This window comes from Perna viridis, chromosome 11 (genome assembly GCF_037379345.1).
Source record: "Perna viridis isolate PV_CMFRI_1.1 ecotype Kerala chromosome 11, ASM3737934v1, whole genome shotgun sequence".
Taxonomy (NCBI): domain Eukaryota; kingdom Metazoa; phylum Mollusca; class Bivalvia; order Mytilida; family Mytilidae; genus Perna; species Perna viridis.
In genome coordinates, this window is record NC_142455.1 from 16,007,111 (window position 1) to 16,032,741 (window position 25,631).

The window sequence follows — 25,631 nt, forward strand, 5'->3', positions numbered from 1 at the left end:
TAAAAAAACCGCGGGAGATGAATATGCTGACTGCTTTGGATAAAAACACTATTCGTTTGATAGGTAGTACCCAAGTGATAACATCCATCTTTAGTGTCGTGAAAGAATTGATAGAAAACTCACTTGATGCAGATGCAACAACTGTCGATGTGCGATTGGTAAGGGAAAGTCAAGCCTTTCATTAATACTAATAGGCGGTACCACTACCAGGTACTTTTAGTTTTACCCTCCTAAGCTACTGAAAGGTACATCCTGGATTTCGTACATTTTTATATGAGAAAATGATGAAAAGTACCTCCTACAAAACCAAAGGTACCTGCATTGCAAAAAGTTAATGAAACCCCTGGAAAGTATACTAACAACACGTTATTTTTCAATAAGGTCATTAAGGGTGTGGCACAGGCGTTTGTAGGGAAACACTATAAAAAGGGTCGACTAACAATGACCATTACTAGTATCCAGATGCAGAGCACCCAAATCTTGATTGGTACAGAAGGGTAACAAACACATAAATTTGAACTTGTTACGATTAGTTGCACAGTAACAATACCCTGGTTTTTATTTAATTTCTTGACAAGAAGTTTAGGTACTGCATGACTACAGTACCAACAAAAACTATTGGTACTGCCGTTACTAGGGGCTCAAAAGGGGGTTGAACATCATTGGCCATTACTGGTAGTGGTAGTCGACCCAGAGGGTCAACTTACATTGTAGCCTCTGGCCCGTGGCCAGTAACTTTAATGTTGAACCCCCATTTGATAGCGAGTTACAATTTGAGTTTAAGTTTGAGTAGAAATTTTGAGTTACATTTTCAGTTAATTAAGTTTGTGTTTGAGTAAAGTATAAGTTTTCTCTTTTTTCCAATACATTGTGATCATATCCTTGGAGTTTTGTGAGAACTGGTCGAAATAGATGGAAACATGGACTACCATTCATAAATATTCTTTCAAGTCTGATAAAACTGCCATAAATTGACCAGAGAACCCCTACAAATATGTCCTATTAATCGATTTACATGTATATGAAAAGATTGCTATGGGATCTCTAATTTTTTTGGGTCTACTGAAAAAAAAAGAAGCATGTTTTGTCCATTAGTGATGTCTTACTGGTAGGTTATTACATGCAGCATGGCATGACAATTTTAGTGTTTTGAATCAGTGCAAAATAAAGTCAACCAGCCACCATCCCCCCCAAATTTGTAATCTCCTTGTCACACCTGGAAGTTGCACCTTATGATTTTGATTCATATCTATTGGATATGCTGAGGTGCTATTAGTGGCTGTGTTTATAGCCAAGGTATGTGTGCTGAATCAAAATCTACTGATAACATATCTTTCCATTTTTAAATTAAATTTTTGTTTTAAAAGTAGTTATACTTAAAAGTTCAGTTGAATTTTAAGAAATGTAAAATATGCTAAATCAAATATTGTATGCTTTTCTTAACATTTTTATCATGTATATCTAGATGCTTGTCATTTTTATCTGTATTTTGACACAAAAAAATCTCCATGCATTTGAATGGTAGATGAGGACCCATTCTCATGAAACCAAGGATTTGTGTATCGAGATTTACATACCCTATTGTACGCTCTATGCCCATTCATTTTCATTTCTGTGTCTCAAATTTTTTTTGTCATAACAGGAAAACTATGGTCTGGATAAGATAGAAGTAAGAGATAATGGTAATGGTATATCTCCACAGAATATACCTTATGTTGCTAAGAGATATCATACATCAAAGATTGGTTCATTCAATGATATACAGAAACTGGAAACCTATGGATTTAGAGGAGAGGCTTTAGGTAATTATATGTACAATGTTTTAAATGTTAATAATTGATGTGAACATATTTTATTGGGTAACTCAAAATAATGAACATTGTATGTCATTCATAATTACAAGTATCAGAGGAAGAAGAAATATATATTTCAAGAAGTTTAACGGAAATCTGTCCTTTATAGTGAGTTTTAAGCTTGTGAAGTTTTTATTTTATCCTGCAACTAGGCTTTCTACTGTAAAAAAAGAGTGTGGAATAACGCAAAGCTTTATTCTGCCACTGCATATTATCGTCTCCTGGTTACCTTTTCAGTTATCAGCAATGACAAAACAGGAAGTAGATGACAAGTTAAAGGTGCACATGCCAACCGCTGCGCTGAAAAGATTGCTGAAAAAAATCAACTATTTTGGGCAAATTTCACATTCTATTTAGAAAAGTGTGGTTGTAGGATAAAACAACACATGAACATTGCCTAAAATATCAATATACAGTTGTATCTATTTGTATTTGCTCCAAAACAGTCAGATTAGCTCGGGGAATACTTGAAATCTCACTATTCCTAAAGCATGTCAAATAATTTAGATATTTTCTGGCAATATACATTTGTTTTATATTTATTCATCTGTTTGTGATACTTTATTGTGGCTGATAGACATCAATGATTCACCAAAAATCTACATGTAAGAGAAAGGGTGATCAAGCTATTTTGTTAACTAAATATTTGGTCAAATAAATGGGTTTAAAATGAATAGACCTTATATCTAATTCCTATATTTTGACTGACAGTATGCTTAGCTCACAAGATAGTAAAATGTTAATAAGGTAATAAGCATTAGTTTTTTAATTAGATCGGTTTGTATTTTAATCATTATTCTTTTGTAATTTCTATTATAGGTGTACATGCAGATTTGATTTGCACTTAATGCATATTATATGTACATGTGAAAGAGTTTCTGGGACGTCATAAATAATTCTCTTTTATTTTTTAGGATCACTTTGTACAGTATCTAACCTGTCAGTAACAACAAAGACTGCTGAGGATGAAGTTAGTTTATCTTATGCCTTTAACAACCAAGGACAGATAACTTCTTCACACCCTTCTCATTTGAAGCAAGGTATAGTTATAATTTTAAATTTTGCTTTACTAAAAGTTGCTTTATACATAAAAAAAATGAAAACAAAACAAAATATGATTATGATGGTAGCTAGAAAATATGGACATTAAAGTTAGCCTATACTTTTTCATTGAAGGACTATAACAAAAACTGCTAAGAACTTTTAAAAATGTCAAATTACTTAATGCAATATTTTTCCTGGACAAGCAGATGTGGAGACAATAGCATGATTGTTAAAAAGCAAAATATATTAAAGTTCCTCATGATTCATTTAGAAAAAAATTTAAGGTTCCAGTTCGGTTAAGTTTTCACTTGATGTTCCAATGATAAACCAAATATTGAGATGCTTTGAGCTAATCCCATAAATTATTTTGTATTGTTTAGGTACAACTGTTACAGCTACAGCACTTTTCAAGAACCTTCCAGTTAGGCGTCAATTTTATAACACAAATAAGAAAAAAAAAGATGAGTTGAAGAATGTAGAAGATTTACTTGTAGCATTCAGTATCATTCTTCCCAAAGTAAGGTTTACTCTGACACATAATAAAGAGAAAACATTCCAGAAGAATTCTGTAAGTGACGTACGTACTGCTTTACTTGGTATTCTTGGAAAACATGTACTGAATTCTCTTGTGCAGAAAACAGTGGAGATCCAGAATCCTACGGTAAAAAATTTATTTCAATAAGTTTTCATGTGTGTCATATAAATTTTTTGATATAAGGATTATTTTTAGTTTTTCACCCGTTTATGCGAAATAACCAACTTAGAAGCGTTAACTGCCCAAAAGTTTGTTAGGTGCGCATAACTTGGTCGAACATTAAAAACAATCCTTTTAATTTTCTTTCAAAGCGATTAAAGTCAAAATTAAGATTCCCTTCACCAAAGCCTTATTTCGTTTGGTATTATTTGAATTGTGGACTGGGGACCAATCGAAGTTAATGATGTCACAGTACCAAGTTATTTTATGGTAAATAACCAATCTTGCCCAGATGAGAAATAAATAATCAAATTAATTTTTTTCATTCTGGATGAAATAAAAAATTTTACTTAATCATCTTTGTACAAGATAGATTATCTCATTTGAACTTGCAGAGCAAAATGAGTAGGTTAACTGGACGGAAATTAAATACTGTATTTTGGTGTGTATACACAAGCAAATGAGCCGCACATGAGAATCATGGTTTGCATCATATAGTTATCATATAAATCGAGCACCATATAATAATCATATGTTTCAGTATACATATGATTATCATATGACACTACTTGACCAATTGGAATTAAACTTGGTATGAATGTTCCTTGGGGTATGCTGCATAGAACTTATGTGGGGATTTTTGATTTGTCAAAAAACATGGCCGCCATTACTAAAAATAGAACATAGGGGTCAGACAATACTTTTTCGCATATATATCCAAAACAGTTAGGTTCAGCCCAATCCTGACTGGGTAAAGGTATTAAGCATAATGAGATCTATCTGCGGTCAAATTTTCATTTTAATCTAGTAAGGTCTCACAAACCACTTCTAACGTTTCCATTACTTTACATGTTAAAAAAGTTTCACTGTGAATTCCCAGGACAAATGACATCTTAAAGTTGCATACCATTGCGAAGCTTGGAAAATAAGGCTTCCAAAATTATTATGCTAATGGTACGACAATTGTAGAAATTCTTCACAAAATTTACTTGAATAAATGGTACTGAAAAGCCACATTTTTACCTTTTCTGCTAATTGACAGCATAGAGGCAAATTACTCACACATGTAAACAAGATTCATACACTTTTGTAGTTAATTACATACACGATTTTAAAGTACACATTCTAAGCTTTATTTTGACTACTTTTAACCATGATACACACAAATAATGCACTTACAATGCATATGTCTAGGTTCAGTGTGTATTTGGTACTACATAGGGGGGTGGCCATTTGACCCGGAAGTGGTTAGTGAGACCTAAGCCATGTTGGAGTTATTGCCCTTTTTCAACATTTTTTTGCTATTTTTAATGTTATTTCTTTCAAAAATCTTCTCCTCTGACACTAATTGACCAATTGGAACCAAACTTGGTATGAATGTTCCATGGGGTATCCTGCATAGAACTGGTATGGGGGTTTTTGGTCCGTCGAAAAACATGGCCACCGTTACTAAAAATGGAACATAGGGGTCAGACAATAGTTTTTCACATATATCTCCAAAACGGTTAGGTTAAGCCCATTCTGAAAAGGGTAAAAGTGTTCAGCATGATGAGATCTATCTGCAGTCAAATTTTCATTTTAATCTATTACGCCATGTTGGAGTTACTGCCCTTTTTCGAAGTTTTTTGCTATTTTTAATGCTATTTCTTTCAAAAATCTTCTCCTCTGACACTATTTTACCAATTGAAACAAAACTCAGTATAAGTGTTCCTTGGGGTATCCTGCATAGAATTGAAAAACAAGGCCATTGTTACTAAAACTAGAACATAGGGATCAGACAGTAGTTTTTTGCATATATCTCCAAAACTGTTAGGTTTAGCCAAATTCTTTCAATTGCTGAAATGATCCTCATTTTTAGGACTACAAAAGTCTTTGGGCATAAAATTTGTCAGATGCCTTCTTATAAGAGTTATTGCCCTTGGCAGGGGAAAATGACAGGTTTTTTTTTTGTTTTTTGTTTTTTTTTTTTTTACAGTTTTCAGCCAATGTCTTGAAAACTATGATAGATTTAGACATTCATTTACTGAAATGATCCTTTTGATAAGTCCTATCAAAGTTTTCTTGAATCAAAATTGTTGGACAACTTCTTGTTTAATTTATTGCCCTTGAAAGGCAAAATTCAACCAGGTGAGCGATTGAGGCTCAAAATGGGAGCCTCGTCAATTTTGTTATCAAGTTGCTTTATAGATTTATACGATGAAATGTATAATTATTCTTCCAATCTGTCTGCCCTTTGGAGATAATCCACATTGAAAATCCAATAGTTCCTACTGTATTTAAGTGTCATTTACAGAGTTATCGCCCTTAATTTTGAATTCTACAGTAGATTCTATTAATTTTTATCTCTTAAGAACAAGGGTTATATGAGAAGCCACATGTTTATTTCTGTTTACTGTATCATTTTAAACAAAATATCAAAAATTAAAATATGTAGGCTTTCTAACAATGAATCACATTTTGCATGATTCTTATCTGGAGTGCTACTTAAGTAAAGCACACCTATTTTTGTAATTGTTTATTTCACATTTGCTATGGCACTTGTCTGATCTAAAGGACCTGACCATTAAAACTCATGTATGCTTTTTACAGGCTCATATAGACATATTTTTACCAAACTCTAATTCTGATGTTGCTGTATCCAGTAAACATGACAACTCCCGCTGTATTTGTGCCGTTAATAGAAGACCAGTTCATTTGAAGGATTTTGAAAAGGTTGAATATTTATACCCCTACTTTGAATGCTGAATGAAATTTGATAAAACTTTCACACAGACTTTATACAACATGATACCTTTGCAACTGAATGAATATTGCAGTTTAATTTGTTTACTAAATAGAAGTTGGTATTTTTAGTTTATTCAGCATTTGGAATATTCATATATATTGTACATGAGAATTGATAAGCTCCATGTCACATATTGGAACACCTAAAAATTTGTCAAAGCCCCACATCTTCGTAACCATTAATTATAGAAGAATGATTCAAACTATTATAAGTGTGTTTCATACTATAATCCTCTCTGTTTTTTTTTTTTTTTTTTGTCTTTAAAGCTTATAAAACAATATTACTTGGCATCTACAAGAGCTGAAAGTCATCGTTATCCAGTCTATTTTTTGGCAGTTACCATGGCAACAGACGAGATAGATGTCAACATTGACCCAAATAAAACAACTGTATTCCTGCATCAAAAGGTCTGTCAAAAAATTTATTCCTTTAACACTATCAATGGTTTAAGTATCAGTCCACATAAAATTCAGATTCTGCTGATGGTAGAGTAATTTATGGTGTAGAAAACCCATCAAACACACTGATTTTTCAGTCTACACATTGTATACTTGCATTTAACAATAATCATTTCTGCATTCAGATCTGCTCTTTTTAGAAAATCATACAATCATCTCCCACTAAAATCAACCAAATCAAATCAAATCAAGAACCATAACTCTTGCAAGGTGCCAATTTCATGTACAATCTGTAATTTTTATCTGAAAAGCGCAACAACCAAATGAAAAACTAAGACTGGTTATGTGATCAGTAACTGTTTCTGAACAAGAAATAAAACTGAATTTGGTTGTTTTTTTTACATTTATAAATCACTTGTTTGATTTTTATAAAGACTGCTACTGAAAAATAGAAGACTATGGCTAACTAGCGAAAAGTTCTGTTTCATTTGGGTCTCTTTAATACATGTTATAACATACCAGGAGTGGAGGACTTGATGAATTTTGATCTTTGCCTGTCCAATTAGAATTTGTTCAAATCTGAAAAAATAATATTTGTGTCAATTTTTTTTAAGGAGACATGGTTTATATAATAGATACATTATTCTGATGTTTTAACAGGTAGAAATTTTAAAGGCCTTGACATGTGTTCTAGAAGAGGTGTATGGAAAAATACACAAAGGAGACGCTACAAAACTTGGAAGTGTTGAGAGTGATATATCAAAGGAAGATAACTCTTCATTTAATGAAAGCCACATTAGAGACAATTCTTCAGATTTTAGTGACAGTTTTTCAATACAGCCTGTAGAAGATAAACAAAATGATTTTCCTGTCATAAAAATTTGTACAAAAGGCAATACTGATGGTTTTTCTACAAGAATTAATAAAGATGGTTCAGCAGATAGTTTTGGCATGTTAAGGGCAGAAGATAACAATAAACTTTCGGGCAATGTCTTAAAAGTTGATAATAATAAGACATTGCCACAAAGTGGTAGTGGAATAGAGGATATTTCACTGACTCAGTTTGGCAAACCAGAATTTAAGATTCAGGAAGTTTCTTTAGATGATCTGTGGAGTGGTGATGATGAGGAAGTTGGAAATCCATCAACAGTTATTGATGGGGACCCAGGTGAAAAAGGGAATGACAGATCTAAGGGATCAAATATAGTTTTTTGCTCTAATCCTAAGCTGTCAGAAGTTTTTAGTGATATTACTTCAACTTGGAAAGAATCTCAGTCAGCCTCAGAACAAGGTCATGGAGAAATACTAAAATCTGCTGTTACTTGCTCTCAAACAGTCACATCATCTGATACATGTTCTGAATCAATCAATTCTGCTTCTTCTTGTTCAGACAGAAGTGCGTGTGCTAGAATTAACATCCATGAATCAGATTCATCAAGTAATGGTTATGAAAAGCATGACAAACTTGACCGAACTGCATCAATTCTAGGAAATAAATCGCCCACAGAACTATCAACTAACACTAGTACAACAAACCAATGTATAGATGAGGATATAATGACTAGGATAGCTGCTGCTTCTTTTGGGTCTAACATATCTGTGGTTAGTGATGGTAGCAACACAAACAAGACAACTGCTGAAGGTTGGAGTAGAGGACAGTCACTAACTTATGATACAACAGATATTCAGGTAACCTATAGTACTATGGAATAAAGCAACAGTAATGGACATTTGACAAAAAATAAATAATTTTAATGCTTTTCTGTTTTAATATTGCATGATTATATTTTTTTCTATCCTTATGATGAATCATGGAAATTATTGGTAGATGGAAACTTGATTTAAATTCAAGTGTAACCAGAAATGTGTAAGGAAGTGTATGCTACATTTATGATTATTGTTAAAATTTTGAAGAAAAAAATATGCTTTTGAGATTTTCACACCTGGAGGAGTCTTACATTATCTGTTACAGCCAGTGACCTTGTTGACAGGGAAGAGGTTGTTGCCATTAGATTCAAGTGAAGAACCACCAGCAAAGAGACGGTCTGTTATACAGGTACAGGAGTCATTTTTATGTTTGGTTCATAAAACAATGAAAATCGGCTAATGTCAAAGTTACATACCTTGAAACGTTCACTTTGCCCATTTTAGCATTCATGCATCGTTTATCGTGCGTTTACGCATCGTTTTGCATTTATTTAAATGCTTGATACGAGCATTTGTTTAAATGCACGATAGAAGTGTTCGTTTATTGCTGTACTTTATTTCCTTGATTCAACTGTTATTTTTGTATATTATTGGAAATTATTAATTCATATATTTTCATTAATTCAATTTTCTATTTTCACTTTCATCATTATTTGTTAAAATTGTTATTTTTCATCTTTCGTCTATCGTGTGTTTAAACACACGCTAGAAGCATTCATTTAATGTGCGTTTGGTGAGCGTTTAGGTATCGTGCGTGCGGCAAACCTAAGCGTCTCAAGGAGTGTAAATAGCACTTAAATGGAATTAACAAAGGTCGTCGGACTTCTTTTTGAAATTGTACTTTTGTGAAAGAATTGTCTCTGGAAGTAGAACAGATACTTGAATTTTGAAGTGTTTCAAAACAAACCAAGATATAAATAGCTCTGATGAAATTAAAATCTTCCCTATCAAAAAAAATGCCATGTATGAGAATCATACATACGTAGTAATTTTTACCTTTGAATTTAGCAAAATTTGATGTGATGTATTTCGATTTAAATATGATTCTTCAATGATTTACATTTGTAAAATTAAGAAATAAATCAAGGAAACTCCATTTCATCATTGTTCAACCACAAGCTGACCGTTTATGCTGTATTATTTTACCCTGAGAGATAGCAAGGAGTTAAATATGAGCATAAATGGCCAGCCCATGGTAAAACAATGATAAAATGGAGTTTCCATGATTTCTTTAAATTCTAATAGGACAGTTGCGAAACTTTCTTACATTTCATGACATATTACGGTAACCTTAGACCCGCCATATTTGTCAATATTTGGCTGTACACTTTACACTATTTCGGTTGAAATGGTTGGTAGTGAAACTTTGCTTTCTATTTTTTATAATGAAAAGCGAATCAAGTAGAGCATTGTTAGATATGGCAGTAGTTGTTTGCATTATAAAGTCACAATGTTTTCATCTGGACAGGTACAATGATTCATTCATTGATGATTGTTATTGTTTGTTTTCATACATGATGGCGCACATGGTGAGTGCTACCATGTACATGTGTAAGTGATTTTTACGGAATATAATAAAACTTTTATAAAACATAGCGTTTAATATTTTTATTAAATATGAATGTACGTTCATTCATGCTACTGAAATGAATGATAACAGCTGATACACATAGGCATGTTACATGTGTTTGTTTACCTGATGAAGGTGATTTACACACACACAAGCCACACCCAATAAGTCGTGTGCTGCTCATATAACAATCAAAAATCAACCACAGTTGTGGTCTCAAAGCCTTTTAAGAATTTTCATAGTAGAACATGATTTTCACTTACATATGAGCAGTCACTTATTAACACATGAAACAAGCAACAATTGTCTATCATGCATAAGAGTTGTAGACAACAGTTAATGTCAAATTTGACTGGAATTAACAAAGGTTCTTGGATTTCTTGGAAGAACTGTTTCTGGAAGAAAAACTGATACTTGAATTTTTAAGTGTTTCAGACATACCAAGATATAAATAGCTCTGATAAAATTCAAATCTTTCCCTAATGCAAAGAAGTTTTATGTATGAGAATCATACAGGCATTGTAGTTTTTACTCTTGCATTAAGCGAAATATGATGCGATGTGTATTAATTTAAATATGATTCTCCAATGATTAACATTTGTAAAACATGATTTTCTCTGACATACATTGTATGAGCAATCCATTATTTACACATGAAACAAGCAACAATTGTTTATCATGCATATCAGTTATAAAGACATAATTTTTTTCCACTTTTTTTTCTGCTATTTCAAATCAGAATTTTACTGTTATGATTCTTCTTTTTTACTGTATATTTTCTTACGATTTTGCCAATTACAGCTTTGCTTGTTGCCCGCGTAAAATCATCCCCAGTTATAGAATTCAGTTTTTTACAGGATGAAGGACAAAGGACATTGTCTGATGTGTTAATGAGTCAGTCTGTCAGACATCCATCATCAGCATTTTCACAGTTCTGTAAAGACAGAAGAAGTTACGGTAATTGAAGCTTTAAAATTAAGCTCCACACACTTCTTTTCTACTGGGCTAATTATGACATGGCATTTGAATTTAGCAAAAAGTCTTAAAACCAATCACTTAACCAAAAAATTGAAAGATTCTTATAGATTTGAGCATACACAAAATGGCTGTTTTGTAGGCATTAATTTTCATGGTTTCCTATACGATCAGTTGTATGTAAGTGAAATTTATCATCACTTGGCATCTTATGTCGTCATTTTTCATAATTTTTCAAAACTGTTCTTCTCAGAAACTACTTGACCAATTGGAACTTAAACTTGGTATGAATGTTCCTTAGGGTGTTCTGCACAGAACTGATATGGATATTTTTGATCCATTGAAAAAACATGACTGTCATTACTAAAAATGGAATATAGGGCTCAGACATAAGTTTTAAGCATATATCTCTAAAACCATAATGTTTATCAAAATGTGTTCTGTTTGATGAGACCCATCCATGGTCAAACTGTTCAGTCATGTTGGAGTTTGAAAAATGAAAATTGATTTGATTGTTCCTTAAGCATGAGCATTAGGAGTTTTTATCCAAGAAAAAAACAAGGTTGTTTAACAAAAAAAAGTAGAATTTGGTGAGCCATTCAGACTCTAATTACAGTTATCTAGATTCCCAGTGACGGGAATGATTTCAAATTTGGAGTGTGACTTTATATAGATGGGGAATTTGTTGTAAGCAATTTTGGTGGCTCTGTAACATCAACTTCCTATAAAAGTGGGGGTATGCACAAATTCATGTTTATATTTGTGTATTTTTACTACTGATACAGTTGTAGCAGGGAATCCTTTAGCTGATTATGATGAAGTGACAAGGATATTAGAAACACAGTGGGGAGCTCTATCTGATGAAGAGCAGGAGAAATACTACAAGATAAAATCTCCTGTGAAAGACAAGTAAGTCAAATACAAAAATATATATATACATATCCATATCCATATAAATATTATGAATTATGGTGTGCTGTACACATGTTTAAAGGAGTACTGTACTCACCTATAAGTCAGATTTTTTTAACCAAATTATAAATGTAGGGAAGGGTTCTGACTTATAGATGAGATCCAGCTGATGAACTAAAATTTTCATATTAAAAATGTCAAAAGGTTAATAATTGATATGAGCATTACACCAACATTGAACAGCCAGACTGGTGCTGTTTACCCCAATATTAAATTGTAAACGTCAGTTCTAGGACGACTATCTTCATCTTCTATCTTTTACAGCTAAAATGTGATGCAGTAAAAGAATATTGACCGTTCAGTCTTTTTTCTGCCACAAAACTGGCCTTTTATTATTTTATTTGTATTGTCCACTCATCCATTTTGTGTATATTTTTTTACTTGTGTACACTCATTTAGCCAAAAACACAAAGGTGTAATAGAAACTTAATCCAATAACGTACTGTGAAAGTATTATTGTTCGTTGATTTTGTGGGTTTGATATACCACGCAGTTTGGTTCCCAACGAAAAGGATATTTTCAATTCGTTTGTATGATGCATTTGTTGAATTCGTGAATTCAAGAATCAGTGAACTGATCATTTTCCCCTGAACCATGAAAATTGGGACCCACGAATAGAACTACTTTCACAGTACCATAATTTGAAACAAAAATAATCAATATTTAACTTGGTTAGTAATTGTTGAAAAATATATTTTTTCATGATACACTTGATTAGAAACTGCTAAGTATTTTACCGTACTTATCTGTCTAAGAATCAGGCAAAACTTGTTTAAGGTGTGGTACATGAAGGAAAAAACACAAAGATTTTATTGTCTTATCCAAATATATTTACTTCCAGAAATAACCATCAAAGTGTTTGTTAAGTTAGCTATTATAAGATATTGAAACATCAAACATAGTTGAAATGCTTTATGGTAAAATTTTCCTGAAGTTTTTTGCTAAATAAGCAGTAAAATATATGTATGTCACAGATGCTTCAGAATAGATTTGAATAGCATTTTGGTTGATTTCTAGATGTACCAAATACTAGTGTTCCTGGGTTACTAATTTATGTTGTTTTCATTGGTAAGTGTGAAATTTTGTTCCCAACAAAAATGAAATTCCCTTTGACGTGTTTACTGAAAACCTAAAAACCAGGAATTCTAGAATCCACAAATGTGTTCCTCCACGAAAATCGGTATCCATGAACTTTAGTACTTTCACAGTATTTCTACGTATTCATAATCAACTTTACTCAATTATTATACTTTATCGGTAATCTATACTTTATCCCTTTGATCTTTCTCTATTTCTTGTACATGATAAGATATTCCAAAATATCTGTTGAAACATTTTGAGTGATTGTGACGTCATCATATCGTCTTGAGAGTTTTAATTGAAAATGACATCACACACACACACATCAACAGTGTATAGTCACACTACCAGATAAAGTAGTAAAAAAATTCATGTACATCAAAACAATTTAAAGTGCATTAATTGGATTACCAATAAACAGAATAAAAGTTATTCTAAATTGGCGTGACAATTGTTGGCTTTGTAAACAACTGAGGTCTCTAAATAGCCTGCTCACACTTGCACAATCATTGTAATGATTGTTCATTGTATTCATCGATTTTAATCATCTACTAATTATGAAATCAACAAACCCAATAATATTTCTGTAAAATCATCTCTATTACGATTTAATCGTACTACATAAGAAAACACAGAAAGAAGATATTATGATCAAACCATTAGGCTGTTCTATTGACACTCCCACATGAAAGTAGGTGTAAAATGTGTTGTCTGGAAAAGTAAACAAATACATTTGGCTTCACAACCAATGAAATTGGTTTAATTTTGAATTACCTGCATTTATACTAAAAATAATTTACTATAAAGAGGAGCCAAAGTGACAAGGGAACCTGAAAATCCCATTGGCATTGAACGTGTTCAAAATACCTTTTGTATGACGCATGTGAAATTGTGGTTTTGGCGAATCCATTGAATGACTTGATAATTTTAAATTGTGCTAACAAATTCCCAGTGGTATAATCAGTATTAATTTCATTCACCAACAAGATGTATTCCGGAGGAATGAAATTTGTCAATTTTGTTTGACCAACTGTAGCAACCTAGTTAGGCATTTCCACTATGCTTGAATGACCTATATGTTACGTCATGACACGATTCCTTGCATGTTTAATTTTTTTTCAAAGTGTGGTTCAAATTACTTCTATTTATTATAAATGTTGCTTCCATGTTAAAATAAGCATAAATTGTGGTCCAGGAATTATTTCGTAAATTTTTATTTTGATTCTAATGATATCATCTGTCATATCTTCTACACTCACACGCTTGCACTTTTTGAAATATTCCACATGATATTGTTAGCATCAAAATAAAGATTATTATTCTATATTTATAACTTACTTTTTCATTAGTTTTGAAAGAATCATTCTGTCATACTTGACGCATACTTTGAAATTATTTTGAACAGAGTCCTACTTTACTACATATGTAGGCACCTTTTTTTGGAATCATTTCATCATACATCATTGTTAATATTTTTGAAGAATAAGACCAACTAGTTCTGGATCAGAGAAGAAAGAAAGAAGACTGAGCTGTAAGGTGAAACAGAGCAAAAGAAGGTCCTCTCAGGTATATTCAAGTCCAGTTGACATACAAAGGTCATATATACACAAATTTTTTCAGTTTTGAAGTTGAGACTTTAAGAATCTATCACCGCTGAGAATGCAAGACTAAGAAATCTCTGACACCCAAGGATAAAGTTTCAAGTTCTTTAACAAGGCTAAGCCACATTAGGGAACATTGAAATCTTACTTGAGGATATCTGAGATTTCCTAGTCTTGCATTTTCTTGCAGTGTTGGATTCTTTTGCTCATGTTTGAAAATTATTTTGTGATTAGTACACCAATTTAGAGCGCTCTACATGCCGAAATTCCTTTCTATTTACAGGAGTCATAAAAAAATTTTTGTGACGTCATAAATGTTGCATATTTTGTCATATAACTAAAAATAGAAATATGCTTGTCTCTTTAGTGAGAAAGGAAAAAATCATAACGAGCTTATAATAGGGTGAGATTAGATGTTCTGTTGAAACAGTAAATAATAAATGTTTTTAAAAAACCCATGGACACCTTAATATTAAAAAAAAAACAGTGACCTATTATGTCTCCTCTCTTTCCATTTGAACCATTTTAATCATACAGCTAGCAGATTTTTGGTCACAAAGTTTCATCTTCGTATACACAGATTTAAATGAAATCGCATTATTCAGAACATTGTGTAAATATGCAGGATACATTTAGATTGTTTAAAACTGTTTTTGTTTGATTTGTAGACATGGACAACAATAAAAGAACAGCTATTGAAACAGAAGCTTTCCTCTGCACCTCAGAAGGTCAATGATGTACAGTTTAATCTACAAAGTCTGAAGGATGCTTACTTTAGGAAAATCTTCTCAAGGTAATCATCCCATCACAAGCAGTTAGTACGAAAAAAACTGAAACCAAGATCTGATTTTGTAAAGTTAACTGTGTAATACAGAGTTATATCATCTCACTCCTTTCTTAAAAAAAATCTACTTTGAAGGGGTAGGGGCATACGTGGGCAAAGTGGCCTCACTCCAGAATTTATTAAAATTAATTCAGAAAATAGATTTATAATTTTGGAAAAATTCTCAGTCTAGTTAAAATAACACCTATTGATTGTTCCATTCAATCACTGCATTTAGGATCTAAAAACATCACTCAATTCAATTTTCTGTGAAGACCTTTTCAGAATCCTAGAGATGAAGTCTGGTTGGCTGGTCAGAAATGTCAACAGAACAGAATGTAGAATGGAGTGTTGTTAGATCATACATGCAGTGACTGAATTGAACAATTAATAAATCTAACTTTAATTAGATTGAATAGAAAATTTATTATTAATATGGCTGAACCAACTGTTCTTTCCTCTTTCTTCCTGTATACTCTTCAGTTTTGAAAGCTTTGGACCTCTGTTGTCTCTTAACTTTAGATCAGTGTTAAAAGCCTGTGATCTTCATTGTCTCTTACCTTGAAATCAGTGTTAAAAGCCTGTGATGTTCATTGTCTCTTACCTTGAGATCAGTGTTAAGCCTGCAGCCTTCTCTGTATCTTACCTCAAGATTAGTGTTAAAAGGCTGTGATCTTCATTGTCTCTTACCTTGAGATTAGTGTTAAAAGCCTGTGGCCTTCATTGTCTCTTACCTTGAGATCAATGTTAAGCCTGGGGCCTTCATTGTGTCTTACCTTGAGATTAGTGTTAAAAGCCTGTGACCTTCATTGTCTCTTACCTTGAGATCAGTGTTAAACCTGGGGCCTTCATTGTTCCTTACCTTGAGATCAGTGTTAAGCCTGCAGCCTTCTCTGTATCTTACCTTAAGATCAGTGTTAGAAGCCTGTGACTTTCATTATCTCTTGCCTTGAGGTCAGTTTTAAAAGTCTATGGCCTTTATTGTCTCTTATGTTAAGAACAGTGGGTGCTTTTCCAGTAATCAAGGTACTATCACTTTTATTTTTATTTCAGTCAGACACAAGAATCTTCTACTATGAAGTTGATAGGACCTCTTAAGTCAAGTGGTGTTTGGCTTGGTTACCAAGGTGACAGTCTGAAGATCATAAATCCTCATCGCATCCAAGAGACCATTTTATACCACAGTTTAATGGCCAATCATGTAATAGATAGTGAGAAGATGGAGCCTCCTATCATTTTGTCTGAAAGGTAGAATTTTATTGACTGGAATAGTTCATGAATTCTAATTTACTGCCAACTTGACTCCTGTTCTTTGAAAAGTTTTATTAGCTTTAAAGACTTCCTATTTACCATCAACTGGGCCCAGTGTGAAAATTTGCTTTAGGAATGATAAAATTAGTAATAAATTTCACCAACACTCAACTGCAGTCAAGTTTAGCGAAAGCTTCTCTGACAGTCAATTACTTAAACATTTTGGGAAGAACCTCAAAAGTGTGAATATTTTAATTGGCTAATAATACCTGGATATTATTAAACAAGCTAAATGTGTCAGTAAACTCTGCCCAGGTAGATTTTTTTTTTCATAAATACACACTGTAGAAATTTTGCCAGTTTACTTAATTTCTGTATTGAGGCTTCAAAATTAAAAATCATATACAATTCAGTACATGTAATATTTTAAATCATGAAGGTTTACACTATTCCATAGCCTATATTTTATTCTTCTCAACAGCTTATTGGATTTCATTGAAACTTGTTCTGATTGTAGTTATTTAGGATCCTCTCTATGGACAACTCTGAAATCCCTGGCATACCAACATGGAGCTGCCACAGGAATTTACCATGTGATACAAGACAGACGACTAACAGCTAATGGAATTGTAATCACATTTTTTAAAGGTAAGTTAACAAAAAGTCACATTTTTAATGACCCAGAAAAAATTCAGATGTTAAAACGTATCATGCTGTTGTCGCTGACCTTCTTAAAATTTCAAGTACATGTATTACCATGCTAACAAGTGTGGATGCAGACTGGTATGGCTTGAAGAGCAAGTTTGAACATACATTCATTTGTCTTGAATGTGTTTGTATTGGCTAGAAAACAAAATATTGTGGTATTTAACAGCAGTTGATGCCACATTTATTATACAGAATTAATGTTGAAAACAATATAATTACTTTTCCACGCCAGTCAATTTATCAATAATGTCCAAGTGGTGTAGGAGGAGTAAAATTAAGATATGAGAATCCCTCTGCGTAACAGAAGGGAGGACGGACACCACTATTCCTGTAACCCCCACTGAAATTAGGTTTGAAATGATAGAGAATATTTCCTTTACTACATGTATCCATGGAGGAAATGTAGGGGACTTCATTATTTTGATTATTTTTTCAGAGTTCAAGTCCTATTTCTCAGAAACTAAGATTTAGATTTATATATCATAAGACAAGTCATATACAATTGCATTACAATGCTTCTTTCCTATAGGTGTCCTGGCATGGATGTGTTGAACTTGCTATGTCATATTTAGAATTGAATATTTTACTTAATGTAGATAAGCGTGGTAAAATTTGTTGCTCTAATTCTGGACTCTCAGTTTTTTTAGTTAAACAGAAATCAATAGTGTGGTATCTATCAATTTTTAGTAACATTATTGCTAGTCCATTTTTTAAAGAAATTCCACCATCAAATTTTGATATATGATATTTGACATTTTGTTCTTCCTGCTTTTCTTTGATATTAGACTCCTAAAAAAAACCTTCTATACATTCCAACTCAAATTCAATACCAAAAACAGAGAAAAATAGTTCAATTAAGTAGCAGTCTTTGTAAGAATCATGCAAAATCTGAAAAATATGATACACCCCAGAAAGGTTACATATTTTTATTTATGTAATTAAGTTGTTTTATGGGTGTAAATTATGAAATGTGTAATTATTCATTCAAATCTGCCTGCTCTTAGGAGATAATCAACATTGAAAATCCAGTAGATTCTATTGTATTTGAGCGTCATTTACATAGTTATCTCCCTTAATTTTGAAATCTACAGTGCATTCTATATAATTTTTATCTCCAATGAGCATGGGTTATATGAAAAACCAAATATAAATTTCTGTTTTCTAAAGCATTTTAAACAAAATATCAAAAATAAAAATATGTAGGCTTTCCAATCATGTATGACATTTTGCATGATTCTTAGCTGGAGTGCTACTTAAAATCTATCATCAACTATTATTTAACTGGTTCAAAATGTTACCAGGAATTCTAATAAAGTCATTGCAGGTCTAGGACATAAGCCCCCCCCCCCTCCCACAGACCCCTGGATAAAAGCCCCCAGACAAAAGCCCCACATCTTATGATAAGCTGAATGTTAATATATTTATTTCTTTTTTTTGTGAATATTTTTTTTTTCTTTTGTTGTTTGTTCCTTTCGTATTTGTATTGCATTTTTTTTTGTCTTTTATTTTTGTTTCTGTGGGTTTTTTTAATACTGTTTTAATAGAAATGAAAACAAAAAATTAAATGGTTTCAATTAAACACTTCCTGATTGACATTAATTTCAAACTACATGTAACTGAAAGTTGTTATCACAGTTAAATAAGCAATTATGAGCATCATGAAAAGATCAAAGATGAAAATACATTATAACTAATTGATTATACCATTCAACTAAACTTTAAAACTTATACTGAATAACATTTCCAAATGAAATAAATGTTTGAATTTTACAATTCCAGTATTTATACATTTTTATTTATATCAGTCCACGTAGTATAAGTCGTAAAGAAATCAAATTTCAAATTTTACACTTTCAGTATTAATAGATATATTACTCACAATTGATAAAATAATTTCTCATGGGGGGCTTTTGTCCTGGGGGGGGCGGCTTATGTCCAGGGCTTTTGTCCTGATCCATCATTGCCCTTATCAGTTTTTAGTAGTACACGTATATGTAAGGCCCTGTTAGCAATTCAGTCTATTCCTACAGTTTTGTTGGCTTACAATATTCATATATGTAGTACTGTGAAAGTACTATCATTCGTGGGGTGCAAATTTTCGTGGTTTTTGTGGGAAAGCCATACCACGAAATTTGGTTCCCAACAAAATGGAGATTTTCATTGAAGAGTATACTGAAAACCTCAATACCACAAATTCAAGAATCCACTAACTTGTGTTTCTTCCCCAATCCACGAAAATTGGTATCCACGAATTAAAAGTACTTCCACAGTACATACATCTACATCTTAATATGTGTAATATTGAGTCAGATTTTGAGTCTTGATAGAAAACAATTTAAATTTAGATCTGTCATTTGTTCCATTCAGTCACTGCATGTATGATCCAAGTACACTCCTTTCAGCTTTTTGTTGTGACAAACTTTCTGATCAGCCAATCAGAATTCATCTTTCAAGATCTTGAAAGCATTATTCAAAGGGAAAAACCTGAGCATTCTGAAAAGGTCATCTGAAATTGAGTGTTGTTAGAACTTTAATGCAGTGACTGAATGGAACAATTGATAAGACTAGTTTTAATTAGATTGAATAGAAAATTTATGATGTACATGAACTTCAGAAATCTATATAATTCATTGACTTTTTTGAGCCATTAATTTGGGGTTGATAATTTTCTATGTGTATAATTCTATGTTTTGTTTTATTTTAGATGGTGTAGATTTTGCAGCCAAAGTAACTGGTTTGACTAAAAATATTCCTGTGTATGGTATAGCAGATGTTAAGGAAGTTTTACAGTTTATTTCTGAAACAGGGGCACTAACTCTTGAAGAAACTAGACCCTTGAAGGTTCTTAACTATTTACAGGTTGGTATATTTCTAAATAAAGCTTCAATTCTACAATATATAATTATTTATCCTAAGAAACTGACTTAACTGAAAACAATATAACAAGAACGGATATAATGAATATGTCAAAGAGACAACTACGCCACTGCCCATAGTCATCCATGGGTCTTCAATGAATGATGAGGAAACTCTTAACACCTCAGTGCAGGCTGCAGCTTGCCGCAAAACACCATTATAAACAGGTACAGTGAAAAAGTTGCCACCATATACTCCAGCAACATAAAAGTAAACTGAAAGTGAAAACAAAACAATATATAGAGAGGCCAGACATTCCTGACTTGGGACAGGGGCAAAAAAAATGGGATGGGGTAAGCGTATACTTCATATTTACAGATCATTATGAATATATACATGTGTGTGATTTTAAATGCCTATTCTTTTTGTGTGCCATCTAAGGGGTAAAGTATTGTGATGTTCCTACCCATGAATTTTGTTGCTGTGGGAACTGTTTGAAATTTGAGTTGTACTTAATGAGTTGTCAGAACTTTTCATAGATATGTACACGTGTAAGATTTTTACTGCATAGCCTTAATGTGTGACATCTAGGGGTTAAAGTATTGTGATGTTCCTACCCATGCATTTTGTTGCCATGGAAACTGTCCGGAATTTGAGTTGTACCATGAGTTGACAAAACTTTTCAGCCAAATCATACATCCACTAACTATTTACAATAAAAGTACTGTTGGTGTGCAGCTTCACCATGGTTAGTTGTACTGTTAAGCCTTTTGACTAAGTCACACATTTACTTCCTATTTGCAAGAACAGTTTTGTTATATTTGGATTTTAGGTTGATTTTCAGCTTTATGAATAGTTTCACTTCATTTATTTTTGGGCATTTTACAGTTTGTTTCGTGCAATGTTATGTAATTGGTGTTGCCCATCTTTTAAGATAGTCTTGTGACTTGAAGAAGTTTAATTGTTCGTTGATATGCTTTTGGTGAAAGACTATCATTAGCAATCATACCACATCTCCTATTTTTATGTTGTTTTCTTTTATTTATATAGTTTCATCCATTTTTCGTAGTGAAAATGTGAGCAGTTTGAAATTTGTTGTGTTGCTTCACTGTAATGAGCTTTGATGGACAGCACTATGTTGAAACTTTTCTGCAAATCAATTTCGTTTTAATACACCTGTCTAAGACAGGACGTATTATGGTATACCATTGTCCATCCGTCCACACTTGGGACAATAACTCAAAAATCCTTTCACCAACTTTAATGAAACTTTGGTGAATTGATATAAGTTCCCTTTCAATTTTTATAAATTTTAGATTTTTCGGTTTCTGTGTTATGAATTTTTACACTTAAAAAAAGTGGGATTTTCAAGTTTTTGGACAATAACTCAAAAACACGTTCACCTACCTTTATGAAACTTTGTTGCATTGTTCATATCTATTGATGTAAGCTCCCTTTATATTTTTTATAAATTTCAGATTATTTGTTTCTGTGTTATAAATTTTTACACTTAAAAAAACGGGGATTTTCAAGTTTGCACAACAACTCTAAAATACTTTCCTCAACCTTTATGAAATTTCGGTGAATTGTTCATATCTATTGAAGTAAGCTTCCTTCTGATTTGTATAAATCTCAAATTTTCCATGTTATGAAGTTTTACTCTTTGAAAAAAGCTGGAAATGGCCAAGGAAATTTTATTCGTTGAAAAATCGTTTAAAACAGACCATTTGTTATGATGTTTGACTAATAAATATGAAAGGTACTTGGTAACCTTGTCAGAAAAGTGTGTTTTAAACAAGATAGAAATGTATGGGTGAAAAATCAAGACAACAAACTTAAGTTAAACTTAAGGTAGCCTTGATAGTGCCAAATTGTTTGTGCATTTTTTATTTTATTTTTTTTTTTTGGGGGGTGGGGGGGTGGGGAGGGAGAGGAGATAATTTGACAGGGCTCACAGTATTTCTAGTTGACCATATAAATTCATTAAAAGCATAAGGATAAGTTAAAAGGGCAATGGGTGTATCATGCACTTAAAGCGCAGCTCTTTATTCCATATTGGTTTGGTTGCCATTTTAACTCACCTGGCCGAAGGCCACGTGAGCTATTGCCATCACTTGGCGTTCGTCGTCATCGTTGTCAATAATTTTTCAAAACTCTTCTCCTCTGAAACTACTTGACCAATTGGAACTAAACTTGGTATGAATGTTTCTTTGGGTAATCTTCATAGAACTGATATGGGGATTTTTGATCCGTTGAAAAACATGGCTGCCGTTACTAAAAATAGTACATAGGGGTCAGACAGTACTTTTTTTGCATTTATCCCCAAAACCGTTAGGTTTAGCCATATTCTGACATCGGGTAAAAGTGTTCAGCTTAGATGAGATCTTTCTGTGGTCAAATTTGCATGATAATATGTTAAGCCATGTTGGAGTAATTGCCCTTTTTCGACTGTTTTTTGCTATTTTGAATGTTATTTCTTTCAAAATTCTTCTCTGACACCACTTGACCAGTTGGAACTTGGGATGAATGTTCCTTAGGGTATCATGCATTGAACTGGTATGGGGATTTTTGATCAGTCAAAAAACATGGCCGCTGTTACTGACTTAGAACATAGGGGTCAGACAGTAATTTTTCGCATATATCTTCCAAACCATTAGGTTTAGCCAAATTCTGACATGGGGTAAAAGTGTCCATGATGATGTGATCTATCTAAGGTCAATATTTGGTGAAAATCTGTTGACCCATGTTGGAGTTATTGCCCTTTTTGGACGTATTTGGTGTTTTTAATGTTATTATTTTAAAAAATCTTCTCCTCAGAAACTACTTTACAGAATTTAATGAAAGTTGTTATTTTTGTTTTAAAGGGTATCCTTAACAAAATGACTTTGGATTTTTGATTTGTTATGAAGCATGGCCGCTGTTACTAAAAATAGATCATAGAGGTCAGACAGCAGATTTTTGCATATATCTCCAAAACAGTTAGGTTTAACCAAAATCTGACATGGGGTAATATTAATCAGCATGAAGAGATCTATCTGTGGTCAAATTTTGGTGAAAATTTGTTGACCCATGCTGGAGTTATTGTCCTTTTTAGATGTTTTTTTGCTGTTTTTGATGTTATTACTTTAAAAAAAATCTGCTTCTCAGAAACTATTCTGCAAAATTCAATGAAAGTTGGCATTTTTGTTTTATAGGGTATCCTTAACAAAATGACCAATTTTTGACAGCAGATTTTTGCATACATCTCCAAATCTGTTAGGTTTAGCCAATAGCTTTCAATTGCTGAAATGATCCTTATTATAAGGCTTACAAATGTGTCCAATGAATCAAATGGAGTCAAAATTGTCTGACAACTCCTTGTTAGAGTTATTGCCCTTAAAAGGCAAAAATTTAATTAGGTGAGCGATTCAGTTTTAGTGTTTTTTGTAAATTTTCAATGAGAAAGTCTGGAACTCATTGTGGGTACAATTTAACTGAAAATTAAAATTCATGGTACAACTTAAAATTTCTATTTTGTTTTAAAAAAGCTTCAGTCTGATTGCTTTTATATTTTGGGTAGTGACTCATTTAAGGAGGTAGACCTAGGGTAAGGGACACAACTCTTGAAATCAGTCATATGTTTGTATCATATTCACTTTCACCAAAGCCTATCAAGTTCTCATTTGAAATAGAATAAAATCAGTCCAAGTTACTCTGATAATTACATAAGGTTGATCTCAAATGTTCAGTACAAACGTTCTAATGATTTGTAAGAGTTGTGTCCCTTATCCTAGGTCTACCTCCTTAATTCCTGTTAAATGTTCTATTGATTTATAGATGGACACAAATTTTTAGTAGCTACATAATAACAACATTTTGTAAAATTTCAATACATATAATTTAACTAAAGTCTAAATGTCTGCACCAGCGAAACCAACAGCTTTACACTTCACTAGTTTATATAGTGAAACTGGTCTGATGACACACCAATTGAATTATAATAAGACCTTTGTTTCATTCAGTCACTGAAATGTAGGAACTAACAAGACTGTTCTACTTTCTATGCAGATGATCTTTTCAGAATTCTTGGGTTTTCCCCATTGAATAATTCTGTCAAGATCTTGAAAGATGAATTCTGATTGGCTGATCAGAAAGGTCATCAGAACAGAAAGTAGAGTGGAGTGTTGTTAGATCCTACATGCAGTGACTGAATGGAACAATTGATAGGTCTAATTCTTATTAACATAGATTGATGACACACCTGAGTATTATATGTTAATTAACACTTTCATGTCCTTAAAATAAAAACTTCAATTATAGTTTCCATGTGTATGTGAATACCAACAAAAGTTTTTTTTTCTTGATTAGACAGGTTTTTGGATATTTTGCCTTTGTTTCAGTAGATTGTTGATATTTCTCTGAAATCTTACATTTCAGGGAGAGGCTGTTAGAATGGCAAGACAGTTACCAAGACAACAATCAACAGATGAAATGCTGGATGTATTGAATCAAATGAAGGATGTGTTACCAAGGAGACATGAAACTTGTTTACATAACAAACCATTATTTCATACTATTTATTCATTTGTTGATTATCCAATGTCACAGTCACAATCTTCATGAAATTAATAATCAAAATTAGATGTAATTTTCATTACTAAGGCAAAGGTTTCTCAGATTTTTGTTGTGAAGCAAACTTCCCTTTACCCCTGTGAATGAAGTGTTGGAGGGAATGAAATTTGTTGTCTGTCCAACATTACACTGCCCTTTATTGGCTGAATTCTTGTGAAACTATGTGTATTATATTTTCAATTTGTACTTAGCCAGTGTTCTCCCTTAGATTTCTGATTTACTAGGTGGCCATTTTACCTCTAATTGACTTCAAAGATATTTGGTTTAAATAGTATGGTCTCCTGAGTTGTAGGGTGATGGTGAAATTGTTGTATAGCCATGATCTAACTTCATTTTATAATCTTTCTCGGCAAATCTATAGCAGGCATAATACCGTTATGTACTCATTAATAAGGCATGGTTTACCAGGTGAGTGATTAGGCTCTTTGAGAGCTCTGGTTATTCCTTATTTTTTATATGTAATTTTTACACAAATTTCATATGTTTATACAATTTAATTAATTGACAATTTGACAATAAATTTCCATAATTGGTATATTGCCCAAACCCTGTAGGAATATTTAAAAAATTTTCTAATGTCCAAATTTCTAAATAGTCTAGAACTTGTATATATAAACAGATGTGCTTGTGCATGTGACTGGCCCAACTCCCCTTAGTTCAGAAAGCAATGAATAACAAAGAAACATTCAATCTACTGTGATGA

The 25,631-nt window shown here is 32.5% G+C and overlaps 1 protein-coding gene across 1 annotated transcript; it reads left to right on the plus strand.

Annotated features, from left to right (window-relative positions):
* Positions 1 to 7: 7 nt before the first annotated feature.
* On the plus strand, positions 8 to 24,937 carry LOC148603119 (PMS1 protein homolog 1-like). Its single transcript, XM_088553886.1, has 16 exons — positions 8 to 158; positions 1,643 to 1,802; positions 2,768 to 2,893; positions 3,278 to 3,558; positions 6,181 to 6,303; positions 6,643 to 6,783; positions 7,435 to 8,463; positions 8,747 to 8,830; positions 10,909 to 11,008; positions 11,812 to 11,935; positions 14,560 to 14,644; positions 15,348 to 15,472; positions 16,556 to 16,750; positions 17,271 to 17,401; positions 20,166 to 20,320; positions 24,734 to 24,937. The coding sequence occupies exons 1-16, from the start codon at positions 18 to 20 to the stop codon at positions 24,917 to 24,919; spliced, it is 3,186 nt and encodes a 1,061-aa protein (XP_088410012.1). The 5' UTR covers positions 8 to 17; the 3' UTR covers positions 24,920 to 24,937.
* The last annotated feature ends 694 nt before the right edge of the window (positions 24,938 to 25,631 follow it).